General features: G+C 43.6%; 1 protein-coding gene across 6 annotated transcripts in view; it reads left to right on the forward strand.

Moving 5' to 3' along the window:
* The window catches only part of LOC137261940 (vinculin-like), a 163,590-nt gene extending 139,801 nt beyond the window's left edge, over window positions 1-23,789 (forward strand). For all 6 annotated transcript variants that reach the window (XM_067799761.1, XM_067799760.1, XM_067799758.1 and 3 more), the window contains one exon: window positions 21,197-23,789. In XM_067799761.1, the coding sequence (XP_067655862.1) occupies window positions 21,197-21,363 (167 nt within the window). In that variant the 3' untranslated portion in view covers window positions 21,364-23,789. The remainder of the gene's footprint in view (window positions 1-21,196) is intronic.
* Window positions 23,790-24,714: the final 925 nt, after the last annotated feature.

Genomic DNA, 24,714 nt, shown 5'->3' on the forward strand with positions numbered 1-24,714 from the left:
TTTTGTACAATCACGATCTTTGCTTAGAGCTCTCAAACGACAAGTGCCATCAAACGAATTGCCTCACAGGTTATTCATACAAAGCCCCGAAAACCAAACAATATTTCCCATTGTTGCATCACATTAGCGAGCAGAGAGCCACTGAATTTGGGAAATAGGCAACCGTACATATTATTTGAGAAATCTTTTGTAAAATAATTTTCAGATATTGCATCCCTAAGGACACACTGGATTTTAGTGTGCAAGTCCTTCATCAAATTTCTGCATCAGATTTCTCACATGTCATAAATTTATTTAGAAATTGAAAATCCTTTTGTACTTTGATGATGTTTTTGTTTTTTTTGTTAATAATGAAGTTTTTAGTAATAATTCCATAAAAGGCAACTATGCTTGTCGTAAGAGGCGACTAACGGGATCGAGTGGTCAGGCTCGCTGACTTGGTTGACACATGTCATCGGTTCCCAATTGCGCAGATCGATGCTCATGATGTTGATCACTGGATTGTCTGGTCCAGACTCGATTATTTACAGACCGCCGCCATATAGCTGGAATATTGCTGAGTGCGGCGTAAAACTAAACTCACTCACTCACTTTAGTAATAATTAAGTTTCTGGAGCATTTTCAGATATTGTTATGAGGTCTTATTCTTCACAGTTATCATGTGTAAAGATAGTAGTTATCTAGGCCTCAACTTTGTGTTTATGCTCTTTCATCTGAACATCATTTATGTGAAAAAGTCAGACTTTTCGACACCACTATTTAATATGTGTACACCATGAAAACTAATTAGAATTTAGGGATATTACCCAAATATAAGTTGCTACCAAACACACTTATTGGAAAATCTACATATGTAACTAAATAGTGTGATTGATGAAATAGTATAATAACAGTACATTAATACAGTACATCTGATTTGTGATTTTGTGTTTTATGATGGTGTAATGAACCAGATGTAACAAAAGCACAACATTAGAGACAATGCAATCTCTTGTTGTTTACCTTAAACAGGTGTAGGTGATTCAGTAGATAATTACGTAATATATACCAGAAATAAAAGGTATGGAAACATCCTATTTGATAGTCGTGTATAAACTTAAACAAAGTGAGGTCATGTGAAGTCTGTCTTCCACATGCACTCGGTGGTTGTGTTTCGGCATTTGAATTAAACCCAGTGCTGGTGTATGTTTTTCTCTGTTTTTGTCAATGGTTCATTTCACTCCAACCAACTAAATACTGATTCAGGCTTCTCTGCCTGTTGTGTCATGTTGTTTTAAGTGTCCATTAAGCACATTTTACCTTTGAGTATAAATGATCTGGCCATGTTTAAGTTTTATTTATGACTGTCAAATTTTGGAATGTTTCCACACTTTTTGTTTGTAGTATGTGTTGAATGTAACAGGAACTGGAATCTATTCTGGAAATTTCTCGATGGTAGTTAGCCAACTACGTCCTTCTGCTTTCTCCTGTGTAGACAGAAGGACAAATGTTATGATTCTTTTCATGTGTTGCATTATTCTGCAGTTTTGTAGTTTTTATCATCCTCATAACCAATGTTAACTCACTCTAGAATCTTAAGTTAGATATACAGGATCACAATTCATCATGTTAAGTGCCTTTGCTCTGATGCGTTTGAGTCATCCAACCGATTTTGTAACCATTCACATTGTTTGTGTTCCAACAATGGCTATTTCAGTGATTATAGGCCAAGAAATTTGGCAGATACATTTCTAACTTAGCTGGTCTACCTTTTTTGATTGCAAAACTACTGAATGGTTGATATTTAAAAAGCTCTGCAATTTTACATACAAGATGTTAAGTAAATGACACAGGGCATACTTTGTGTATGGTGAGTTCTGTGTCATAATGGGGGTGTCATAATGCTATTCACCTGTCATATTGGTTAAACAGGAATGTCATGGCTAGTCATATACTCGGTTGATTTGGTTCAGCAGTAGCATTGAGAGTGATATATACATGGATACTGTAAGCACCAACTTCTATCACATCAAGTATTGGTTGCATGGCTGACATTACTGGTCCTGGTTATTACCAGTCAGTACAGGGTTTGAATGCTGCTGGTCAGAAATGAGACATTTAAACACATATTGGAAAGGACCACTTGTTTTAAGGTGGTAAATCTATGTGGTGTTTATAGTATGTATAATTTGTGTGACTTAATCTGTCTGTCACAGCCCCTACCACTCTGGCTGGCCTTGACATGCAGGTCCAAGAAGGTAGTTCATGTGGATTGGTTTTGCTGTGTTTGCAATTACTTAAAGCATGCACTTGATTTTGTGGCCTGGTATGCATGGTTAGCTCAGTTTTAAATTCAAGTGACTTTCAGTCATGTAACATAATCAATTCATCCTTCCATCTATCTGTTGTCTGCTCTGATGTTACTGAATGTCCTTTTGAATCGATGACTGTGAAGCTGAAGGTTGTATGTATATTCTGAAAATTTTCTGTCACCGTACCCCCAGCCTGTTCTGCAACATATTATTTTTGCGAGAGTAGGAGGCTTTGCAAAACAAACATAGTTAACTTAAACTACATCACTCCTTGTTAATCCCTTTGATCTGCACAGTATCAACTCAGTGTCAGTCGGCATGTAACTATAAACGGCAGATTGGTCAGTCAGTCACAAAATCGAAATGTGGAAGTTTCTAACAGTACAGAAGTGTGGAGAGAGTGGCCTACCAGATCCTTCGAAGGCCTCGACACCAGAGAAGTCCAGGAGGATGGCTGCTGTTAACCAGACCACTGAACAAAGTTTAAATAGCTGTAGCCATGACACAACCATTACTAAACGTGGTGTCAAGCGAAAACAAGAAAATATTAATTTTTCTCCAACCACAAGCGCCAAGATCGCAGAGTATGCGATTGACAATGGAAATACCAGGGCTGCCAGGCACTTTAGTTCTTTTCTTATCACAAACATTGGCGAAAGCTCTGTCAGATTCATGAAGAAGGCTTACCGTGCTAAGAAGAAAGAAAACAAGACTGCTGATATCGAAGAATTAGTACCCAAACAAGGTGGCCGCCCCCTCATGTTAGGAGAATTAGACAAACTTGTGAAAGAACATGTGACTGCCATTCGTGACTATGGGGGTATTGTCAATTACAATATTGTTTTGGCTACTGCTAAGGGTATTCTTTTGAAAATAGGTCACTTCTTGCTGAAAATGGAGGCCCCATGTCTTTAAGTAAAATATGGGCAGAATCTTGTGAGAGCAGGCTTTGTCAAACGTAAGGGATGAAAGCAGCTAGAAAATTGCCTGACAACTTTGCCGAACAGAAGGAACAGTTCATTAGTGGTGTAGGGGAGGCTGTTTCCAAACATGACATCCCATCGGATTTGGTTATTAATTTTGACCAAACTAATGACAAAATTGTACCTGTCTCGAACTGGACATTAGCTACTCAAGGATCAAAACAAGTGGGCATTGTAGGCCTGGAAGATAAGCATGAAGTGACAATGGTATTGGGAAGTAGTGCAAGTGGTGACCTCCTCCCCCTCAACTGATTTACAAAGGACTTACTGATAGATGCCACGCCATCTTCAAATTCCCCAAAACCTGGCACATGACTCACTCCGCAAACCACTGGAGCAACGAATCGACTATGCTCGAGTATATTGACCATGTGCTTGTACCTTACACCACTGAAACAAAAATCTCTGCTGATCTTTAATGTTTTTGCAGCACATCATTGTGAATCATTCTTGAGCAAGCTGAAGCAGCGGAACTTCATTGTCAAATTTGTTCCCCCGGTTGCACTGGCGAACTGCAGCCAATGGACCTTTCTGTTCATTCAGAGTTTAAGTCAGCTGTGAAAACATAGTTCATGCTGATTGTGTTGCCAAGAATCTAAAGGACGGGGGTGATCAACGTGTTGATCTACGCATTAGCACATTGAAACCTCTCCATGCCAGGTGGATCCTGTCCAGCTTGGACAGTGTGAAGGAAAACAAAGACTCAATCATTCGTGGATGGAGGGAATCCGGTCTTCTCGATGTGATAATCCACCAGTAAGTGTATTTGTCAAAATTAAAGTATTTGTTATATGACACTGAATAAACTAGCTGGAAGTGCTACATTCAATTTGTTATTATTGTGTGTAGAATTTGTCTATGTATTTCAAGAATAAAGTAAATATGTCATCTATATATATTTGTTTTGTGGTATGTGCATTGATAAATATTGAAGGAATGTCTTAATATTTGTTGAAGTAAATTTTACATTTCTTAATATTACTACGCAGAGAATTTTTATGCATGGGGAAGACAAACGCAAAATTCGCAAAATATAAATGGACACAGAATATTTCCTGATTACAGTATACATGTATTTATTCCCAGACTACAACTTTGTTACAAGATGTCAGTAGCGCTAATCAGTACTTGGTTATTGTAATAAATAAATCAGTTCTTGGTTATTTTTACTTCATATTTGATTTCACAAAAGTTACGTAACTGTTTTAAATAAAATTTTGAAATAAAGTCAGTTACAATCAGAAGTCCAAATAAATATTGAACACTTTGCATGACCAGACAGTGTCATAATCATAACAAATTGTATCCCCTAATACTTGATCACCACATTTTCTGATCCACAGGTTTAAGTTGAATACATTTTTTTAAATAGAATTGTCTTGTGTTGGCTTTCTTCCTACAGCATCCTTTGTTATTGATCTAGTAATAGACATACCTCCTCCCCATTCTTGCTGTGAAGGTGGAGTAGATGGACTTGAGCAATACTCTTGTCAAAAAAAAATCTCTGCAATGCACACTCGAAGTTTGTCATCATAGATGCGTTAGTCCAGGAGGCTTTCTCTGTGAAGTGTTATGCCATTTGTGGTTTGCTCTGTGGCATTTCTAATGCATTTGGTCTGGATGATTGTCCGCAGTATTTCTGTTGTAAGGTTTTAATGATGCTTGTAATATTTAGCTGCATGTGTTGCAGAGATTCAGTGCTGTGCTAGGGACTGGATGCATAAATGCTGTTCAGTGTTTCTGAGGGTGTTCTTATGCTACGTGTCTTTTTTTGGTGCATGCTGCTCTCTGAAAGAGGTCACAGAAGAAGAGTGGTGAAGGGTCCAAAAATCTTATCACTCATATCTGTGTATGAAAATGGGATGCTTTATCCATCAAATGATATTTAGGTCATTTTCTATGCTATGTTTTTTATCCCCTGCCATGTTCATCAGTCCGATATAAGGGGACAGATTTTCTCAAAAACTGTTATATACAGGGATTGTCATTTCAAGACACGAATGAATTGATGGAGTTTGAAATCAGAAAACATGTTACAATGTACAAAGTTAAGGCTCTTGTCATTTCTTGACTCCATCTATGGTATCCTCCAGAGGGACCACTCGGCATGGACCACACTGGCAGCTACTGTCACCTCAACTGAGATGCCAGGAATGAACCGTACTGGCAGCCACTTTCACCTCAACTGAGATGCTAAGCATGGACCACACTGGCAGCTATTATCACCTCATCTGAAATGATGGGCATGGAGCACTCTGGCAGCTACTGTCCCCTCAACTGAGATGCCAGGCATGGACACACTGGCAGCTACTGTCCCCTCAACTGAGATGCCAGGCATGGACACACTGGCAGCTACTGTCCCCTCAACTGAGATGCCAGGCATGGACCACACTGACAGCTACTGTCACCTCAATTAAGATGTCAGGCACGGACTACATTGCCTGCTACTGTCACCTCAACTGAGATGCCAGGCATGGACCACACTGACAGCTACTGTCACCTCGACTAAGATGTCAGGCATGGACAACATTGCCTGCTACTGTCACCTCATCTGAGATGCCAGGCATGGACGACATTGCCTGCTACTGTCACCCCAACTAAGATGCCAGGCATGGACCACACTGGCAACTACTGTCACCCCAACTGAGATGCCAGGCATGGACCACACTGGCAACTACTGTCACCTCATCTGAGATGCCAGGCATGGACACACTGGCAGCTACTGTCATCCCAACTGAGATACCAGGCATGGACTACATTACCTGCTACTGTCACCCCAACTGAGATGCCAGGCATGGACCACACTGGCAACTACTGTCACCCCAACTAAGATGGCAGGCATGGACAACATTGCCTGCTACTGTCACCCCAACTGAGATGGCAGGCATGGACCACACTGGCAACTACTGTCACCTCATCTGAGATGCCTGGCATGGACCACACTGGCAACTACTGTCACCTCATCTGAGATGCCAGGCATGGACCACACTGGCAACTACTGTCACCTCAACTAAGATGGCAGGCATGGACAACATTGCCTGCTACTGTCACCTCAACTGAGATGTCAGGCATGGACCACACTTGCAGCTACTGTCACCCCAACTGAGATGCCAGGCATGGACCACACTGGCAGCTACTGTCACCCCAACTAAGATGCCAGGCATGGACCACACTGGCAACTACTGTCACCTCATCTGAGATGCCAGGCATGGACCACACTGGCAACTACTGTCACCCCAACTAAGATGGCAGGCATGGACCACAGTGGCAACTACTGTCACCCCATCTGAGATGCCAGGCATGGACCACACTGGCAACTACTGTCACCCCAACTGAGATGCCAGGCATGGACCACACTTGCAGCTACTGTCACCCCAACTGAGATGTCAGGCATGGACCACACTGGCAGCTACTGTCACCCCAACTAAGATGCCAGGCATGGACCACACTGGCAACTACTGTCACCTCATCTGAGATGCCAGGCATGGACCACACTGGCAACTACTGTCACCCCAACTAAGATGGCAGGCATGGACCACAGTGGCAACTACTGTCACCTCATCTGAGATGCCAGGCATGGACCACACTGGCAACTACTGTCACCCCAACTGAGATGCCAGGCATGGACCACAGTGGCAACTACTGTCACCCCATCTGAGATGCCAGGCATGGACGACATTGCCTGCTACTGTCACCCCAACTAAGATGCCAGGCATGGACCACACTGGCAACTACTGTCACCCCAACTGAGATGCCAGGCATGGACCACACTGGCAACTACTGTCACCTCATCTGAGATGCCAGGCATGGACACACTGGCAGCTACTGTCATCCCAACTGAGATACCAGGCATGGACTACATTACCTGCTACTGTCACCCCAACTGAGATGCCAGGCATGGACCACACTGGCAACTACTGTCACCCCAACTAAGATGGCAGGCATGGACAACATTGCCTGCTACTGTCACCCCAACTGAGATGCCAGGCATGGACCACACTGGCAACTACTGTCACCTCATCTGAGATGCCTGGCATGGACCACACTGGCAACTACTGTCACCTCATCTGAGATGCCAGGCATGGACCACACTGGCAACTACTGTCACCCCAACTGAGATGCCAGGCATGGACCACACTGGCAACTACTGTCACCCCAACTAAGATGTCAGGCATGGACCACACTGGCAGCTACTGTCACCCCAACTGAGATGCCAGGCATGGACCACACTGGCAGCTACTGTCATCCCAACTAAGATGTCAGGCATGGACCACACTGGCAACTACTGTCACCTCATCTGAGATGCCAGGCATGGACCACACTGGCAACTACTGTCACCCCATCTGAGATGCCAGGCATGGACCACACTGGCAACTACTGTCACCTCATCTGAGATGCCAGGCATGGACCACACTGGCAGCTACTGTCACCCCAACTAAGATGTCAGGCATGGACCACACTGGCAACTACTGTCACCTCATCTGAGATGCCAGGCATGGACCACACTGGCAGCTACTGTCACCCCAACTAAGATGTCAGGCATGGACCACACTGGCAACTACTGTCACCTCAACTGAGATGCCAGGCATGGACCACACTGGCAACTACTGTCACCCCATCTGAGATGCCAGGCATGGACCACACTGGCAGCTATTATCACCTCATCTGAAATGATGGGCATGGAGCACTCTGGCAGCTACTGTCCCCTCAACTGAGATGCCAGGCATGGACACACTGGCAGCTACTGTCCCCTCAACTGAGATGCCAGGCATGGACACACTGGCAGCTACTGTCCCCTCAACTGAGATGCCAGGCATGGACCACACTGACAGCTACTGTCACCTCAATTAAGATGTCAGGCACGGACTACATTGCCTGCTACTGTCACCTCAACTGAGATGCCAGGCATGGACCACACTGACAGCTACTGTCACCTCGACTAAGATGTCAGGCATGGACAACATTGCCTGCTACTGTCACCTCATCTGAGATGCCAGGCATGGACGACATTGCCTGCTACTGTCACCCCAACTAAGATGCCAGGCATGGACCACACTGGCAACTACTGTCACCCCAACTGAGATGCCAGGCATGGACCACACTGGCAACTACTGTCACCTCATCTGAGATGCCAGGCATGGACACACTGGCAGCTACTGTCATCCCAACTGAGATACCAGGCATGGACTACATTACCTGCTACTGTCACCCCAACTGAGATGCCAGGCATGGACCACACTGGCAACTACTGTCACCCCAACTAAGATGGCAGGCATGGACAGCATTGCCTGCTACTGTCACCCCAACTGAGATGGCAGGCATGGACCACACTGGCAACTACTGTCACCTCATCTGAGATGCCTGGCATGGACCACACTGGCAACTACTGTCACCTCATCTGAGATGCCAGGCATGGACCACACTGGCAACTACTGTCACCTCAACTAAGATGGCAGGCATGGACAACATTGCCTGCTACTGTCACCTCAACTGAGATGTCAGGCATGGACCACACTTGCAGCTACTGTCACCCCAACTGAGATGCCAGGCATGGACCACACTGGCAGCTACTGTCACCCCAACTAAGATGCCAGGCATGGACCACACTGGCAACTACTGTCACCTCATCTGAGATGCCAGGCATGGACCACACTGGCAACTACTGTCACCCCAACTAAGATGGCAGGCATGGACCACAGTGGCAACTACTGTCACCCCATCTGAGATGCCAGGCATGGACCACACTGGCAACTACTGTCACCCCAACTGAGATGCCAGGCATGGACCACACTTGCAGCTACTGTCACCCCAACTGAGATGTCAGGCATGGACCACACTGGCAGCTACTGTCACCCCAACTAAGATGCCAGGCATGGACCACACTGGCAACTACTGTCACCTCATCTGAGATGCCAGGCATGGACCACACTGGCAACTACTGTCACCCCAACTAAGATGGCAGGCATGGACCACAGTGGCAACTACTGTCACCTCATCTGAGATGCCAGGCATGGACCACACTGGCAACTACTGTCACCCCAACTGAGATGCCAGGCATGGACCACAGTGGCAACTACTGTCACCCCATCTGAGATGCCAGGCATGGACGACATTGCCTGCTACTGTCACCCCAACTAAGATGCCAGGCATGGACCACACTGGCAACTACTGTCACCCCAACTGAGATGCCAGGCATGGACCACACTGGCAACTACTGTCACCTCATCTGAGATGCCAGGCATGGACACACTGGCAGCTACTGTCATCCCAACTGAGATACCAGGCATGGACTACATTACCTGCTACTGTCACCCCAACTGAGATGCCAGGCATGGACCACACTGGCAACTACTGTCACCCCAACTAAGATGGCAGGCATGGACAACATTGCCTGCTACTGTCACCCCAACTGAGATGCCAGGCATGGACCACACTGGCAACTACTGTCACCTCATCTGAGATGCCTGGCATGGACCACACTGGCAACTACTGTCACCTCATCTGAGATGCCAGGCATGGACCACACTGGCAACTACTGTCACCCCAACTGAGATGCCAGGCATGGACCACACTGGCAACTACTGTCACCCCAACTAAGATGTCAGGCATGGACCACACTGGCAGCTACTGTCACCCCAACTGAGATGCCAGGCATGGACCACACTGGCAGCTACTGTCATCCCAACTAAGATGTCAGGCATGGACCACACTGGCAACTACTGTCACCTCATCTGAGATGCCAGGCATGGACCACACTGGCAACTACTGTCACCCCATCTGAGATGCCAGGCATGGACCACACTGGCAACTACTGTCACCTCATCTGAGATGCCAGGCATGGACCACACTGGCAGCTACTGTCACCCCAACTAAGATGTCAGGCATGGACCACACTGGCAACTACTGTCACCTCATCTGAGATGCCAGGCATGGACCACACTGGCAGCTACTGTCACCCCAACTAAGATGTCAGGCATGGACCACACTGGCAACTACTGTCACCTCAACTGAGATGCCAGGCATGGACCACACTGGCAACTACTGTCACCCCATCTGAGATGCCAGGCATGGACCACACTGGCAACTACTGTCACCTCATCTGAGATGCCAGGCATGGACCACACTGGCAACTACTGTCACCCCATCTGAGATGCCAGGCATGGACCACACTGGCAACTACTGTCACCTCATCTGAGATGCCAGGCATGGACCACACTGGCAACTACTGTCACCTCAACTAAGATGGCAGGCATGGACAACATTGCCTGCTACTGTCACCTCAACTGAGATGTCAGGCATGGACCACACTGGCAGCTACTGTCATCCCAACTAAGATGTCAGGCATGGACCACACTGGCAACTACTGTCACCCCAACTAAGATGGCAGGCATGGACCACAGTGGCAACTACTGTCACCCCATCTGAGATGCCAGGCATGGACCACACTGGCAACTACTGTCACCCCAACTGAGATGCCAGGCATGGACCACACTTGCAGCTACTGTCACCCCAACTGAGATGTCAGGCATGGACCACACTGGCAGCTACTGTCACCCCAACTAAGATGCCAGGCATGGACCACACTGGCAACTACTGTCACCTCATCTGAGATGCCAGGCATGGACCACACTGGCAACTACTGTCACCCCAACTAAGATGGCAGGCATGGACCACAGTGGCAACTACTGTCACCCCATCTGAGATGCCAGGCATGGACCACACTGGCAACTACTGTCACCCCAACTGAGATGCCAGGCATGGACCACAGTGGCAACTACTGTCACCCCATCTGAGATGCCAGGCATGGACCACACTGGCAACTACTGTCACCCCAACTGAGATGCCAGGCATGGACCACACTGGCAGCTACTGTCACCCCAACTGAGATGCCAGGCATGGACCACACTGGCAACTACTGTCACCCCAACTAAGATGTCAGGCATGGACCACACTGGCAGCTACTGTCACCCCAACTGAGATGCCAGGCATGGACCACACTGGCAGCTACTGTCATCCCAACTAAGATGTCAGGCATGGACCACACTGGCAACTACTGTCACCTCATCTGAGATGCCAGGCATGGACCACACTGGCAACTACTGTCACCCCATCTGAGATGCCAGGCATGGACCACACTGGCAACTACTGTCACCTCATCTGAGATGCCAGGCATGGACCACACTGGCAGCTACTGTCACCCCAACTAAGATGTCAGGCATGGACCACACTGGCAACTACTGTCACCTCATCTGAGATGCCAGGCATGGACCACACTGGCAGCTACTGTCACCCCAACTAAGATGTCAGGCATGGACCACACTGGCAACTACTGTCACCTCAACTGAGATGCCAGGCATGGACCACACTGGCAACTACTGTCACCCCATCTGAGATGCCAGGCATGGACCACACTGGCAACTACTGTCACCTCATCTGAGATGCCAGGCATGGACCACACTGGCAACTACTGTCACCCCATCTGAGATGCCAGGCATGGACCACACTGGCAACTACTGTCACCTCATCTGAGATGCCAGGCATGGACCACACTGGCAACTACTGTCACCCCAACTACGATGGCAGGCATGGACAACATTGCCTGCTACTGTCACCCCAACTGAGATGCCAGGCATGGACCACACTGGCAGCTACTGTCACCTCATCTGAGATGCCAGGCATGGACTACATTACCTGCTACTGTCACCCCAACTGAGATGCCAGGCATGGACCACACTGGCAAGTACTGTCACCCCAACTAAGATGGCAGGCATGGACAACATTGCCTGCTACTGTCACCCCAACTGAGATGTCAGGCATGGACCACACTGGCAACTACTGTCACCTCATCTGAGATGCCAGGCATGGACCACACTGGCAACTACTGTCACCCCAACTAAGATGGCAGGCATGGACAACATTGCCTGCTACTGTCACCCCAACTGAGATGTCAGGCATGGACCACACTTGCAGCTACTGTCACCCCAACTGAGATGTCAGGCATGGACCACACTTGCAGCTACTGTCACCCCAACTGAGATGGCAGGCATGGACAACATTGCCTGCTACTGTCACCCCAACTGAGATGTCAGGCATGGACCACACTGGCAGCTACTGTCACCCCAACTGAGATGTCAGGCATGGACCACACTGGCAACTACTGTCACCTCAACTGAGATGCCAGGCATGGACCACACTGGCAGCTACTGTCACCCCAACTAAGATGTCAGGCATGGACACACTGGCAGCTACTGTCACCTCAACTGAGATGCCAGGCATGGACATCGCTGGCAACTACTGTCACCTCATCTGAGATGCCAGGCATGGACCACACTGGCAACTACTGTCTCCCCAACTGAGATACCAGGCATGGACCACAGTGGCAACTACTGTCACCCCATCTGAGATGCCAGGCATGGACCACACTGGCAGCTACTGTCACCCCAACTGAGATGCCAGGCATGGACCACACTGGCAACTACTGTCACCCCATCTGAGATGCCAGGCATGGACCACACTGGCAGCTACTGTCACCCCAACTGAGATGCCAGGCATGGACACACTGGCAGCTACTGTCACCTCAACTGAGATGTCAGGCATGGACCACACTGGCAGCTACTGTCACCCCAACTGAGATGTCAGGCATGGACCACACTGGCAGCTACTGTCACCTCATCTTAGATGTCAGGCATGGACCACACTGGCAACTACTGTCACCTCATCTGAGATGCCAGGCATGGACACACTGGCAACTACTGTCACCCCAACTAAGATGTCAGGCATGGACAACATTGCCTGCTACTGTCACCTCAACTGAGATGCCAGGCATGGACGACATTGCCTGCTACTGTCACCTCAACTGAGATGCCAGGCATGGACCACACTGGCAGCTACTGTCACCTCATCTGAGATGCCAGGCATGGACCACACTGGCAACTACTGTCACCTCAACTGAGATGCCAGGCATGGACCACACTGGCAACTACTGTCACCTCATCTGAGATGCCAGGCATGGACCACACTGGCAGCTACTGTCACCCCAACTAAGATGTCAGGCATGGACGACATTGCCTGCTACTGTCACCCCAACTGAGATGCCAGGCATGGACCACACTGGCAACTACTGTCACCTGGACTAAGATGGCAGGCATGGACAACATTGCCTGCTACTGTCACCTCAACTGAGATGCCAGGCATGGAAAACATTGCCTGCTACTGTCACCCCAACTGAGATGCCAGGCATGGACCACACTGGCAACTACTGTCACCTCATCTGAGATGCCAGGCATGGACCACACTGGCAACTACTGTCACCTCATCTGAGATGCCAGGCATGGACCACACTGGCAACTACTGTCACCTCATCTGAGATGCCTGGCATGGACCACACTGGCAACTACTGTCACCTCATCTGAGATGCCAGGCATGGACACACTGGCAGCTACTGTCACCCCAACTAAGATGTCAGGCATGGACAACATTGCCTGCTACTGTCACCTCAACTGAGATGTCAGGCATGGACGACATTGCCTGCTGCTGTCACCCCAACTGAGATGCCAGGCATGGACCACACTGGCAACTACTGTCACCCCATCTGAGATGCCAGGCATGGACCACACTGGCAACTACTGTCACCTGGACTAAGATGCCAGGCATGGACAACATTGCCTGCTACTGTTACCCCAACTAAGATGCCAGGCATGGACCACACTGGCAACTACTGTCACCCCAACTGAGATGCCAGGCATGGACCACACTGGCAACTACTGTCACCTCATCTGAGATGCCAGGCATGGACCACACTGGCAACTACTGTCACCTCATCTGAGATGCCAGGCATGGACCACACTGGCAACTACTGTCACCTCATCTGAGATACCAGGCATGGACACACTGGCAGCTACTGTCACCCCAACTAAGATGTCAGGCATGGACAACATTGCCTGCTACTGTCACCTCAACTGAGATGTCAGGCATGGACGACATTGCCTGCTGCTGTCACCCCAACTGAAATGCCAGGCATGGACCACACTGGCAACTACTGTCACCTCAACTAAGATGTCAGGCATGGACCACACTGGCAACTACTGTCACCCCAACTGAGATGCCAGGCATGGACCACACTGGCAACTACTGTCACCCCAACTGAGATGCCAGGCATGGACCACACTGGCAACTACTGTCACCTCAACTAAGATGTCAGGCATGGACCACACTCGCAACTACTGTCACCCCAACTGAGATGCCAGACATGGACCACACTGGCAGCTACTGTCACCTCAACTGAGATGCCAGGCATAGACCACACTGGCAACTACTGTCACCCCATCTGAGATGCCAGGCATGGACCACAGTGGCAGCTACTGTCACCCCAACTGAGATGCTACCCATGGACCACACTGGCACCTAAGGGATTGTAATTTGAGGGTGACTTGCCACTAATCTGACACTTCCAACACTCTCCCAACTCCAGTCCGAAAATTTGGTTACTTTGTGGGGTAATAAGACACAATACTGCTCGGATTTGTTGTCAAAACTAGCGGTCAAATATAGAGAGAATGTCACCCAAGTGTTTTCTGATATATCAACACAAGTTGATAAAGTAACAAATATCCGAGGCTTACCAAGGATATTTTTACCTTAATCAACGAGTGTTGATATTATTGACATCAGTAGACAAGAGGGTGAAATGCTGTTTATCATCCAAAATCTTTCTTCATTAGTTTTCAATAAAAAATGTACATCTCTGAACACAGCACTGGCATTAGATTTGCAGTGCAACGACATCATAGCATTGTGACATCATCAAGTTCATTACATCATTGCATTGTCAGGGCATTATGCAAAATCCTGCAATATTTCCTGTGGAAAACAGTTTTGGATGATAAAAGACATGCACAGCACCTCCTGATCATGGATCAGTGTCCTTGCAAAGCTGCATCCCTGGGTTTTGTTTTTATGTCACAGCAGTAAACTATGCAACATTATGCAATGGCCCTTGACTCTTCCTGACAAGAAGGCATAGAAGACCATGTCGTTACTGGTTCAAACATGGCTGCTAGCTGATAGAAGGATGTTATATGGGCACTACATCAGAGTCATGAATAGACAGAAAATGGAGGATACAGCGGTGGACAGGAGAGATGTTTGACCAAATGCAGCAGAGTAGACTAACAACTAGTCTCTGAAATGAACATATTTTACTGAAAAAAATGTTCATAGTAAAAAACATAATATAATGAAATGGAGCCCTGAGACTTTCTTCTTTTCAGGAACTAAGGAAATCTAGACTTGCCACATTTTCTAGACTTGTGTGGTCTTTCTTGGATATTTATACTTCAGGATCTGTACGACAGACTAGCAGCAGAGAAAACAGTTTGGTGAAATGCACTCTAAGACAGACTCTATGGACATAAAAACTTTGATTTTCCCTTGCACACTGGACGGTAAATGTCAGTTCATGTATGTTTGGAGTTTAGTTGCATGTTGTACCTCAATGTATTAACAGGTAATAATGTTTCATTTCCATGCAGGAATTTAGAATACAAATGTTGCACAGAAGGAACTTAATTGTTCGCTTATGTGAAGTGAACTTAAAACACAGAGGTGTATAAAAATATGAAGAGAGTAAACTGTGTAGCTTCATAGCTTTGATAACATTTGAATTTTCTTAGGTAGAATTGTGTTTTGATGTATGGAGTATCTTCACTCCAAACGGTATTCTTTAATTTCCTGAGAGCTGCGCCAGGACTCTTTATGAACTACTCCAGTGTCTCAGTCCAAGGCTTATCAAGGGTGATATCAATACCATACAAGCTCATGAACATGGTCTCAAAAGTTAGCCTGCACTGTAAGGACAGACAGTGTGTCAATGTACACCAAAAATGGCAATGGTAAAAGAACATAGAAAAGTACAAGCACTAGGCCAGATGGCCAATTAGAGACACTGGACAACATGTGCATAAAATGTATGAATATAAGGTCAAAACATAAAAGAGCATCTTGTTGTTAATGGCACCTTGCAGGTCGCTTCTTTGCCTTCTCTCCTTGAACATTTCTGATCTTTCTTGGGCCCATCTTCAGAATATTGGTGCTGTAGTGTCCGATGAAAATCTGCAGAGTGATTGTTGGCTGACCCACCTTTGTTTTCTAAGTAAAAAGACAGATGTAGGCTAGGGAAATGTTCCGATCATTCCTAGTCAGATGCACTTGCTTTCAAGACCAGTTGGCATCGGAATGAACTCACCACAATCACGCCTAAGACTATGTTAAAGTACAATGAAAACATTCTCTCTCTCTCTCTCTCTCTCTCTCTCTCTCTCTCTCTTTCTGTGTGTGTGTGTGTGTGTGTGAGAGAGAGAGAGCTGTAATAGTATTATTTATGTAATTCATCTGTTTGAACAGTCTTAGTGTTTTTTATGAGCTCATAAATGTGGCGAGATTGTCATGTGAAAGAGAGAGAGAGATACCATTATTTATGTATTTTATTTGTTTAAACAGTCTGACTGTTGAAAGAATGGAGGGGTGTTATGCAGTAAGATATTATGTTCAGATCCATAACTGCGTGTGCTTGAGGATTCTTTCTGCCACTGCATGATGGTTGGTACAGTATGCGTGTTGACTACAGGTGTGCCATTTTAATATCATCATGGTTTTTATCCTTGTATTATTGTATCTTATAGGCTTAAAGAGTCCGGACTCTCTACCAGGGTGTGAAACTCTGCAATAAACAATTTTTTTTTCTCCTTCAGAATGAGAATCTTCACCCATCAAGCTTAAAACACGCTTATTGCTTCAAATGTTGTTATAAACAAATACCTCATAAACCATGTATTTTACAAGACAATTTGGTACAACAAACGATTTAAGATGAACGTAAGAATAAAATGGTACCTCTTGCATGAATTGTAAGATGGGGAAAAGTGTTGACAGCATAAAAAGGTAGGATCACAGATTGGCACATTAATATAATTGAACTGATAAAACAGATTATGCGTCAGTTGTTACGAAAAGGCGAATGTTCTTCAACGATGTCCCTCTTAGGTACACATTTCTAATGCATTTATCTTGTAAGAGTGGTTATTCATGTATAAATACATTTATTATAATTGTTAGGGACCATCTCAAGCTCTTTGTACTCAACAAATATCTGTGCTATAGTTCTTGTATCATGGGCCTGTGGCCCCTTACGAAATAAACACTATCTGACTATCTGACAAACTTGCCAGTCTGTGTTCACAAGTTTTCCAATGCAGACATTAAGTCGTCAAGATGTTAAAATGGTAACTTATTATATCTACCTCTGTGGTCTGTTCTTATCATCATTTAAGCGATCAAAAGCAAGTCAACCTATCTCCATCAAAGTAATTTGCTCCATTATAGGTTATTTCTTAATAGTAAGCATATTTTGTACACAGTTGCATGTAAAACATTTTATAGTAAAATCATGCCTGTATTACTGTATGGTGCAGGAATTTGGGGGGCCAGGTATTATGAATGCATAGAAAAGGTACAAACTACGCGTTTAAGATTATTTCAAAATGTTTCTAAGTGAGCATCCAGTAAGGCAATATTGGGTGGGTGTGGTAGACACACACACGTGTCTGCTCAGACTCGTGTTTTAAAGTTTTGGTTAAAAATATTAAGAATGGAATCACACGAGCATCCTCACCAGTGTTATTTATTCCTCAAAAAACTTGATGAAAATGGTAAAGGTGCATGGGTTTCGGATGTCCATCACTTACTTTTCACAACTGGTTTTTCATATGTTTGGATAGAGTTTCCAATATCAAGAAATAGTTTTATGTTAGTATTTTCCTTTAATGAGCGATTACCCTCCGATGAGACTCAAATTGGTGATGTGAGGCCATCACACATGTCAGGGAGATGGCAGGTGGCCATCAGATGACTGTTTATCACTGGACACTTATCAGGCGTCGGGCTAGACACGAGTCTTAATAACACCACATTCATCTGACATTAACTCATGTTGGAACTGGAAAAAGCGTTTGATGGTGAACGAAGCTCTCAGCCTGACATGTTGAACACTGACGTGATACATGAAAACACAAATTGGATTCATCAGAGTGTCATACGATCCTCTTTGGTAGGTTACCAGAAAGAAAAAACTTTGCTTACAATGAGTGACCAATGAACCAGAAATCTCTGTGGAATGGGGATGTTAGTTTCCATAACAGAACACTGTCAGCATATGAAAAGGAGAGAAGCTCCACTGAATGGATAGGCAGTTCAGAGCACACAAGCCATACATACCAAGGTTATGCAAACCCTATATTCCATAATACAACATTAAACTGATGAAATTCTCATGGTTAGTGAAGTGAATAAAGCATTTATTCGTCATGGTGGAGGCCTGGATTCGATTTCCGACATGGATGTGAGCCTGTTTCTGGTGTCCGACACCTAGATTTTGTTGGAATGTTCCTCAAAACGACGTAAAACCCCACTTAATGAGACAATTTGGATAATCCAGATTTTGGAACTATGGAAATCAGGAATAACAATTCAGCCAGATGCACCTTTGCAAACTAGACATCCATCTCCTGAGTCAGTGCCACCTCAACATGCTCAAGAGGACTTTGATCACAAAAATTCTCCTTACTTCAGCACTAGAGCTTAGCACTTCCATGTTTCTGATTAATTATCCAATGTTTTGCAGGAGTATTAAAATGCATGTTGTCTGTCATCCGTCCATACACATTTATCTTTCCGGAGCAGAGCTCGAAAACCGTTCAATATTTCATAAAAAAACTTGACACATAGATTGGTTTAGTGATGTACTGGTGCCTTTTGATAGTTTTGGAATTCTGAATATAATATTTTGGTGTTTCCATGGCAACAAGTGTGACTTAGACTGAAATTGGAGGTAATGCGGGGCATATTGATGATTGTGTCTTCTTCTTCCTTTATTCCACACCTTCTGTTAACTGTCCACGGCATTACATGATGTCAGACCTACCAATGCGTTGGGGATGTTATGGATTATATTTGAAAAAGGTATTCCATTTTGCACAGGCTCACGCCTTTGTTTAAGGGGATAGTATTGCATTGTATCTGCACAGATGATAGTGAAGCTATCCTCTGTTGAAAGTCTCAGATATCAATTTTCTTGTTTTTTTGTCAGAGAAGTACAGTATTGCATTACTCACTGCATAATAACATTGTATTAGTATATTTTTGTATCTTTCACATGTTATTATACCCCCGGCAAGTAATGCGAGGGGATATAGTCAACGCCTCGTCCGTCCGTCCGTCCATCCATCCGTAATCATTTTGTTTCCGGAGCATAACTCAGAAACCGTTCAATATTTTTAGACCAAACTTGATAGATATAGTAATCTCAGCCTATGGTTGTGCCTTTTGCTATTTACAGATTTTTGGCATTTATATTTTTTTTGTTTTTCCATGTAACATTTTGGTGTTAGTCTTATGGTGGGGTGGGCCTCGTTTCCGGTGCAGAACTCAAAAACTGTTGAACATTTTTCTGCAAAACTTGGTAGATATATCAGTCAGTACGTGAAGTGGTTCCTTTTGCTATGTACAGGTTTTTGTGATTAATTATTTTCTCGGTTTCCATGGAAACATTTCGCACATAATCTCAAAATTGAGAGGTATGTTTCGTTTCTGGAGCAGAACTCAAAAGCAGTTCAATATTTTTTTGCAAAACTAGGTAGATATATCAGTGAAAAGCTGAAGTGGTGCCTTTTGCTATGTACAGGTTTTTGTGATTTATTATTTTCTCGGTTTCCATGGAAACGTTTTGGACATAGTCTGAAAATGGAGGGATGGGCTTCGTTTCCGGAGCAGAACTCAAAAAACGTTCAATAGTTTTCTGCAACACTAGGTAGATATATCAGTCTAAACCTATACTGGTGCCTTTTGGTATTTACAGGTTTTTGTGATTTATTATTATTATTTTCTTGGTTTCCATGGAAATGTTTCAGACTCTCAAAAGTGAGAGGTGTGTTTCCTTTCCGGGGCAGGACTCAAAAACTGTTCAATAGTTTTCAGCAAAACTTGGTAGATATATCAGTCAGAACCTCAAGTGGCTTTTACTATGTACAGGATCTTGTGATTTATTATTTTCTCTGTTTCCATGGAAACGTTTTGGACCTAGTCTGAAAAGTGAGAGGTGTGTTTCGTTTCCGGAGCAGAACTCAAAAACTTTTTAATATCTGTCCATAAAACTCGGCAGATATGTGTTGCAGACCCCAAAGTGGTGCCTTTTGCTCTCTACAGGTTTTTGTGATTTATTATTTTCTCGGTTTCCTTGGAAATGTTTCAGACATAGTCTCAAAATGGAGGGGTGGGCTTCGTTTCCGGAGCAGAACTCAAAAACCATTCAATGTTTTTCTGCAAAACTAGGTAGATATATCAATCAGAACCTATAGTGGTGCCTTTTGGTATGTACAGGATCTTGTGATTTATTATTTTCTTAGTTTCCATGGAAACGTTTTGGACCTAGTCTGAAAAGTGAGAGGTGTGTTTCGTTTCTGGAGCAGAACTCAAAAACATCTGTCAGTGTTACTTGGTACATATGTATGGCAGACCCCAAAGTGGTGCCTTTTGCTGTTTACATGTTTTTATGATGTATTATTTTCTCGGTTCCATGAACACGTTGCTGCCTTCGTTTCCGGAGCACAACTCGAAAACCATTTCATATCTTTCAAAAGATCTTGGCAGATATATGACATTGTGACTTTTCTGATTACAGATATATGGCATTTATTATTCTCATGAATTCCATGGAAACAATTCAAACTTAATCTAAAAAAAACAGTGAGTAACTATCAGATTATTTGTCCTTTCAAACATGTGGGGGCCGGGGGGATATGTCATCTTCTGATGACTCTTGTTTTAGTTCTCCAAAGTTTTGATGTATGAGACTTATTAATGTATTTGCAGGATCTGAGGAAGATCAGGAAGCAACTGAGATGCTGGTTGGAAATGCACAGAACCTAATGCAGGCAGTCAAAGAAACTGTCCGTGCAGCAGAGGCTGCATCTATTAAAATTCGAATTGACTCAGGATATACAATCCGCTGGCTGCGTAAGAGACCATGGTATACCTAAGTGTCAGGAGGCCGAGATCAAGTGGACTGATAGATCTTGTCATTATAAACACTCCTATTATCATCAACGACTTCCAGTACAAATATACACAACATAATAGCAACTTTATATAGCATTATTACTTAATATTCTGTCTAACAGTGGAACAAGGTAAACATACCAAGCATTTATGTTCTGTATATCTGCCAGGGAATCCATCTCTATACTGATATTTTCTCATTGTTCTGTCATGCCCTGTCCTCAAGGATAGGAAATGCAACACAAATTACGATGTTCTTCTACCATAAGTGGAAATGGGTAGCTGAAAAAGAAATGAAATTACCTTTATCATTATTGCTCTTAGGCCACTATGTGTCCATGCATGAAGCTCTTCATAAATATACTGTTTAGCAATTTGTGTACATAGCTCAAGAGAGCTGTGATTCACATGAAATGGTTTGTTGACAGCTATATAGATTATACAAATATGTCAGCAATTTCTTGGTGGTATGAGTTTGTATCCATTCATTAAGATCTTGCTAGTATTTAGCACTCTCTGTGTCAATGAGATATTTCCATTAAATTCATTTGTGTTCCTTTTGAACTTAGCAATCTTACTTTAGCTGTAAGCTCGACCTTGGTTTTGCTATTGTGTATTTGTCTTTGGACACAATTCATCTTCTCATGACAAACCATTTGTCTGATCATTCAGTAGTCCCATGACAATTATTTATTTGGGGGGATACCTTTTGATGGACTCAGATCAGATCACATATTAATTTTTTGACATGTTTATACATAAATAAATGCCCTTTTTTAAAGTTCAATACTGAAATTGCTGCAACCATAATGTTAACAGGTTCAAACATTAATGTTAAGATTGTACCCTAAAAAAAGAGATGAATTTTGCCATGGGATCATATTTCTGATGTATTTGTCTAATTGCAACCTGATATTCGACCATAGTCTACTGCACAAAATTGCGATCATACCTCGGTCCCTACAGCATGTCAATGTAGCACTGAGATAACATTGTGCAAAGGGACTTTGATGATGACTTCAAACGAAGATGCATTTAATCCTGTCCTATTTCATGTAGGATTGCAATAAAAGCAGTAAACAATTATTTCAGAAGATTGTTGCTCATAGAATGGGTAGGCAATAGAAAATATGGCGTATACTATGAGTGACACAGATTGCTAGATATTGTGAAATAACACAAGTTCTAAGATTACTTAAATTCTGTATTCGCAATGCAATTTTTACAGAAATGGTGAAAATGTTTCTCATTACTTGCCTCATAACGTACATCTGTATCTGTTTTCTTAGCAATTTGTTGTATAACACGTACAAAATTAGAGAGTAAATAAGAGTGTGATTTAGACATGGACTAGCTTGGCTTACTTCGTTGGTAACTGATCTCGCTGTATGTGAACATGAGCTCAGGTTATTATTTTCTTTGCTGCATTGTTTGCACGTTAATCATGCTCTTAAATTTCCTTTATAAACAAAGTGAAAGTTGCTATGCATGGTTGCTGCCATTGATGAAGCAAACTGAATACCCCGATGCAAATGTTTCAAGATTTAGCCTGAATTTAACTAACCATACAGTTCTTAAACATAGGAGAGATATTGTATCATGCCTATCTCTACTAAAGCCCTGGAAATATCTCTATCAAGTAATGTAATGTTGACCATCATGGTCTTTCTGAAGGCTGTAAAGTAGAACATGTTTATAGAGGTCAGTTGCAACATACATGCCTTTCTTCACCAGATATTTTGAGATGTTAAATACTTCTGTTATTTGAATATATATTGTGCCAGGAAATGCTGAGTGGAAGTTACCTGACACTCCAAAGTTGCCTACCTGGGGTTGAGGTCATAGTGAAGGTACTTTGTAAAATACATGTGCAAGTTTCACTTTAAACAGATATTTTCACTGTTATATGTCACATCCACTGCCAGAAAGAACTCATGTATCTGTGAAAAGTGTTTGTTTTCATCAGTAATCTTCTTCAGTTTTGCATGTCAAATCAATCCATGCTTCTCAATCAGCTTCCACTTTTGACTTGATTATGAAAAATCTTTATCACTACAAAGATATGGACTCTTTACATTAATTCCATAGCTTCCATTTTTCAGAAGACTATCTTGCATAATAATGATTAATTTTCGATATGAACCAAAGAAGTTATGTCAGATCTTATGTCAGTTTCCATAAATTTGATATGTTTACGGTGCTTAAGTGTATTTGCATATATATGATACCCAGTGTTTCAGTTGTTTTTCTAATTTGAACAACTATAACATACTTCCATGGATATTCACTACTGATAATCTTTATATCAAAGTAGCGTTGTATTCTCAGTATGAATTAGTAGAAGCAACATCTGTTGACTGTCATACTTGTAGATGCATGTTTGATTAATAATAAAATGTGAATAAACTGTATGAGTTCTTTTATTATTCTCATGCATGTGTAATTGCAAAAGTGTGAAGTGCAGTTTATGTAGTCTTGCCAAAAAGTGACCAACATGTGAAGACCACCATGATATAGTGGATTTTGCTATAGTCGTAGGAAATCCTTATTAATTCATTCAGCTTAAATATTCAGCAAAATTCTATCTGACACTAACAATTTTGGTAATAAAGGTGAAGAAAGTGGTTGTTTTAAGTTGCTTGTTGTGTCAAGCACACAGCAATGTGATTAAACCTGTTGGAACATGATCTTGGCGATGAACATGAAACACATGTTCACAAAATGTGAAACTCAACAATCATGCACTGCCAGTTGTGATCATTTATAGTCCATTTGGCTCAAAACTGGACTCATGAATTGCAGTTTAACTCAAAAACTAATAAACATAAAATATTCAGTGAAATACTGATCATAATCAAAATATCAGACCAACACTGACTATTTTGCAGTGTATATGTCCAAAAAATAAAAAGGTTTTACAAACGATCATTAAAATATTGACATAGTTTACACTTTGTTGCAAAGGGGTTGGGGGTGGGGGTATTAGAGAAAGGAAAAGCCATCTATGTGCAAGAAAGGATGGAGTAGTTAACAGACATGCAGACATGGAACTGAAACATTAAACTAAGTGTGGAAATGGTCATAATTTTTCTGTATTGACACACAAGACGCGAGAGATCATTAGTGAAAAGTTATTTCTACTTCAGTTTCATCAAGGTCCTTCATACAGAAACCAGACAATCTCTCCACATTAAATATGTTATATTGAAACAATCACATTTATATGCTTTGTGTTAAATTGTTTAACTGTGATACAGACTCTAGTTTAACCTTGTGCATGTCAAGTTGAAGAGTAAATGTCTACAATGCTAGGAATTTGTTTCTCATTTAGA

The sequence above is a fragment of the Haliotis asinina genome, chromosome 14, assembly GCF_037392515.1.
Source record: "Haliotis asinina isolate JCU_RB_2024 chromosome 14, JCU_Hal_asi_v2, whole genome shotgun sequence".
Taxonomy (NCBI): Eukaryota; Metazoa; Mollusca; class Gastropoda; order Lepetellida; family Haliotidae; genus Haliotis; species Haliotis asinina.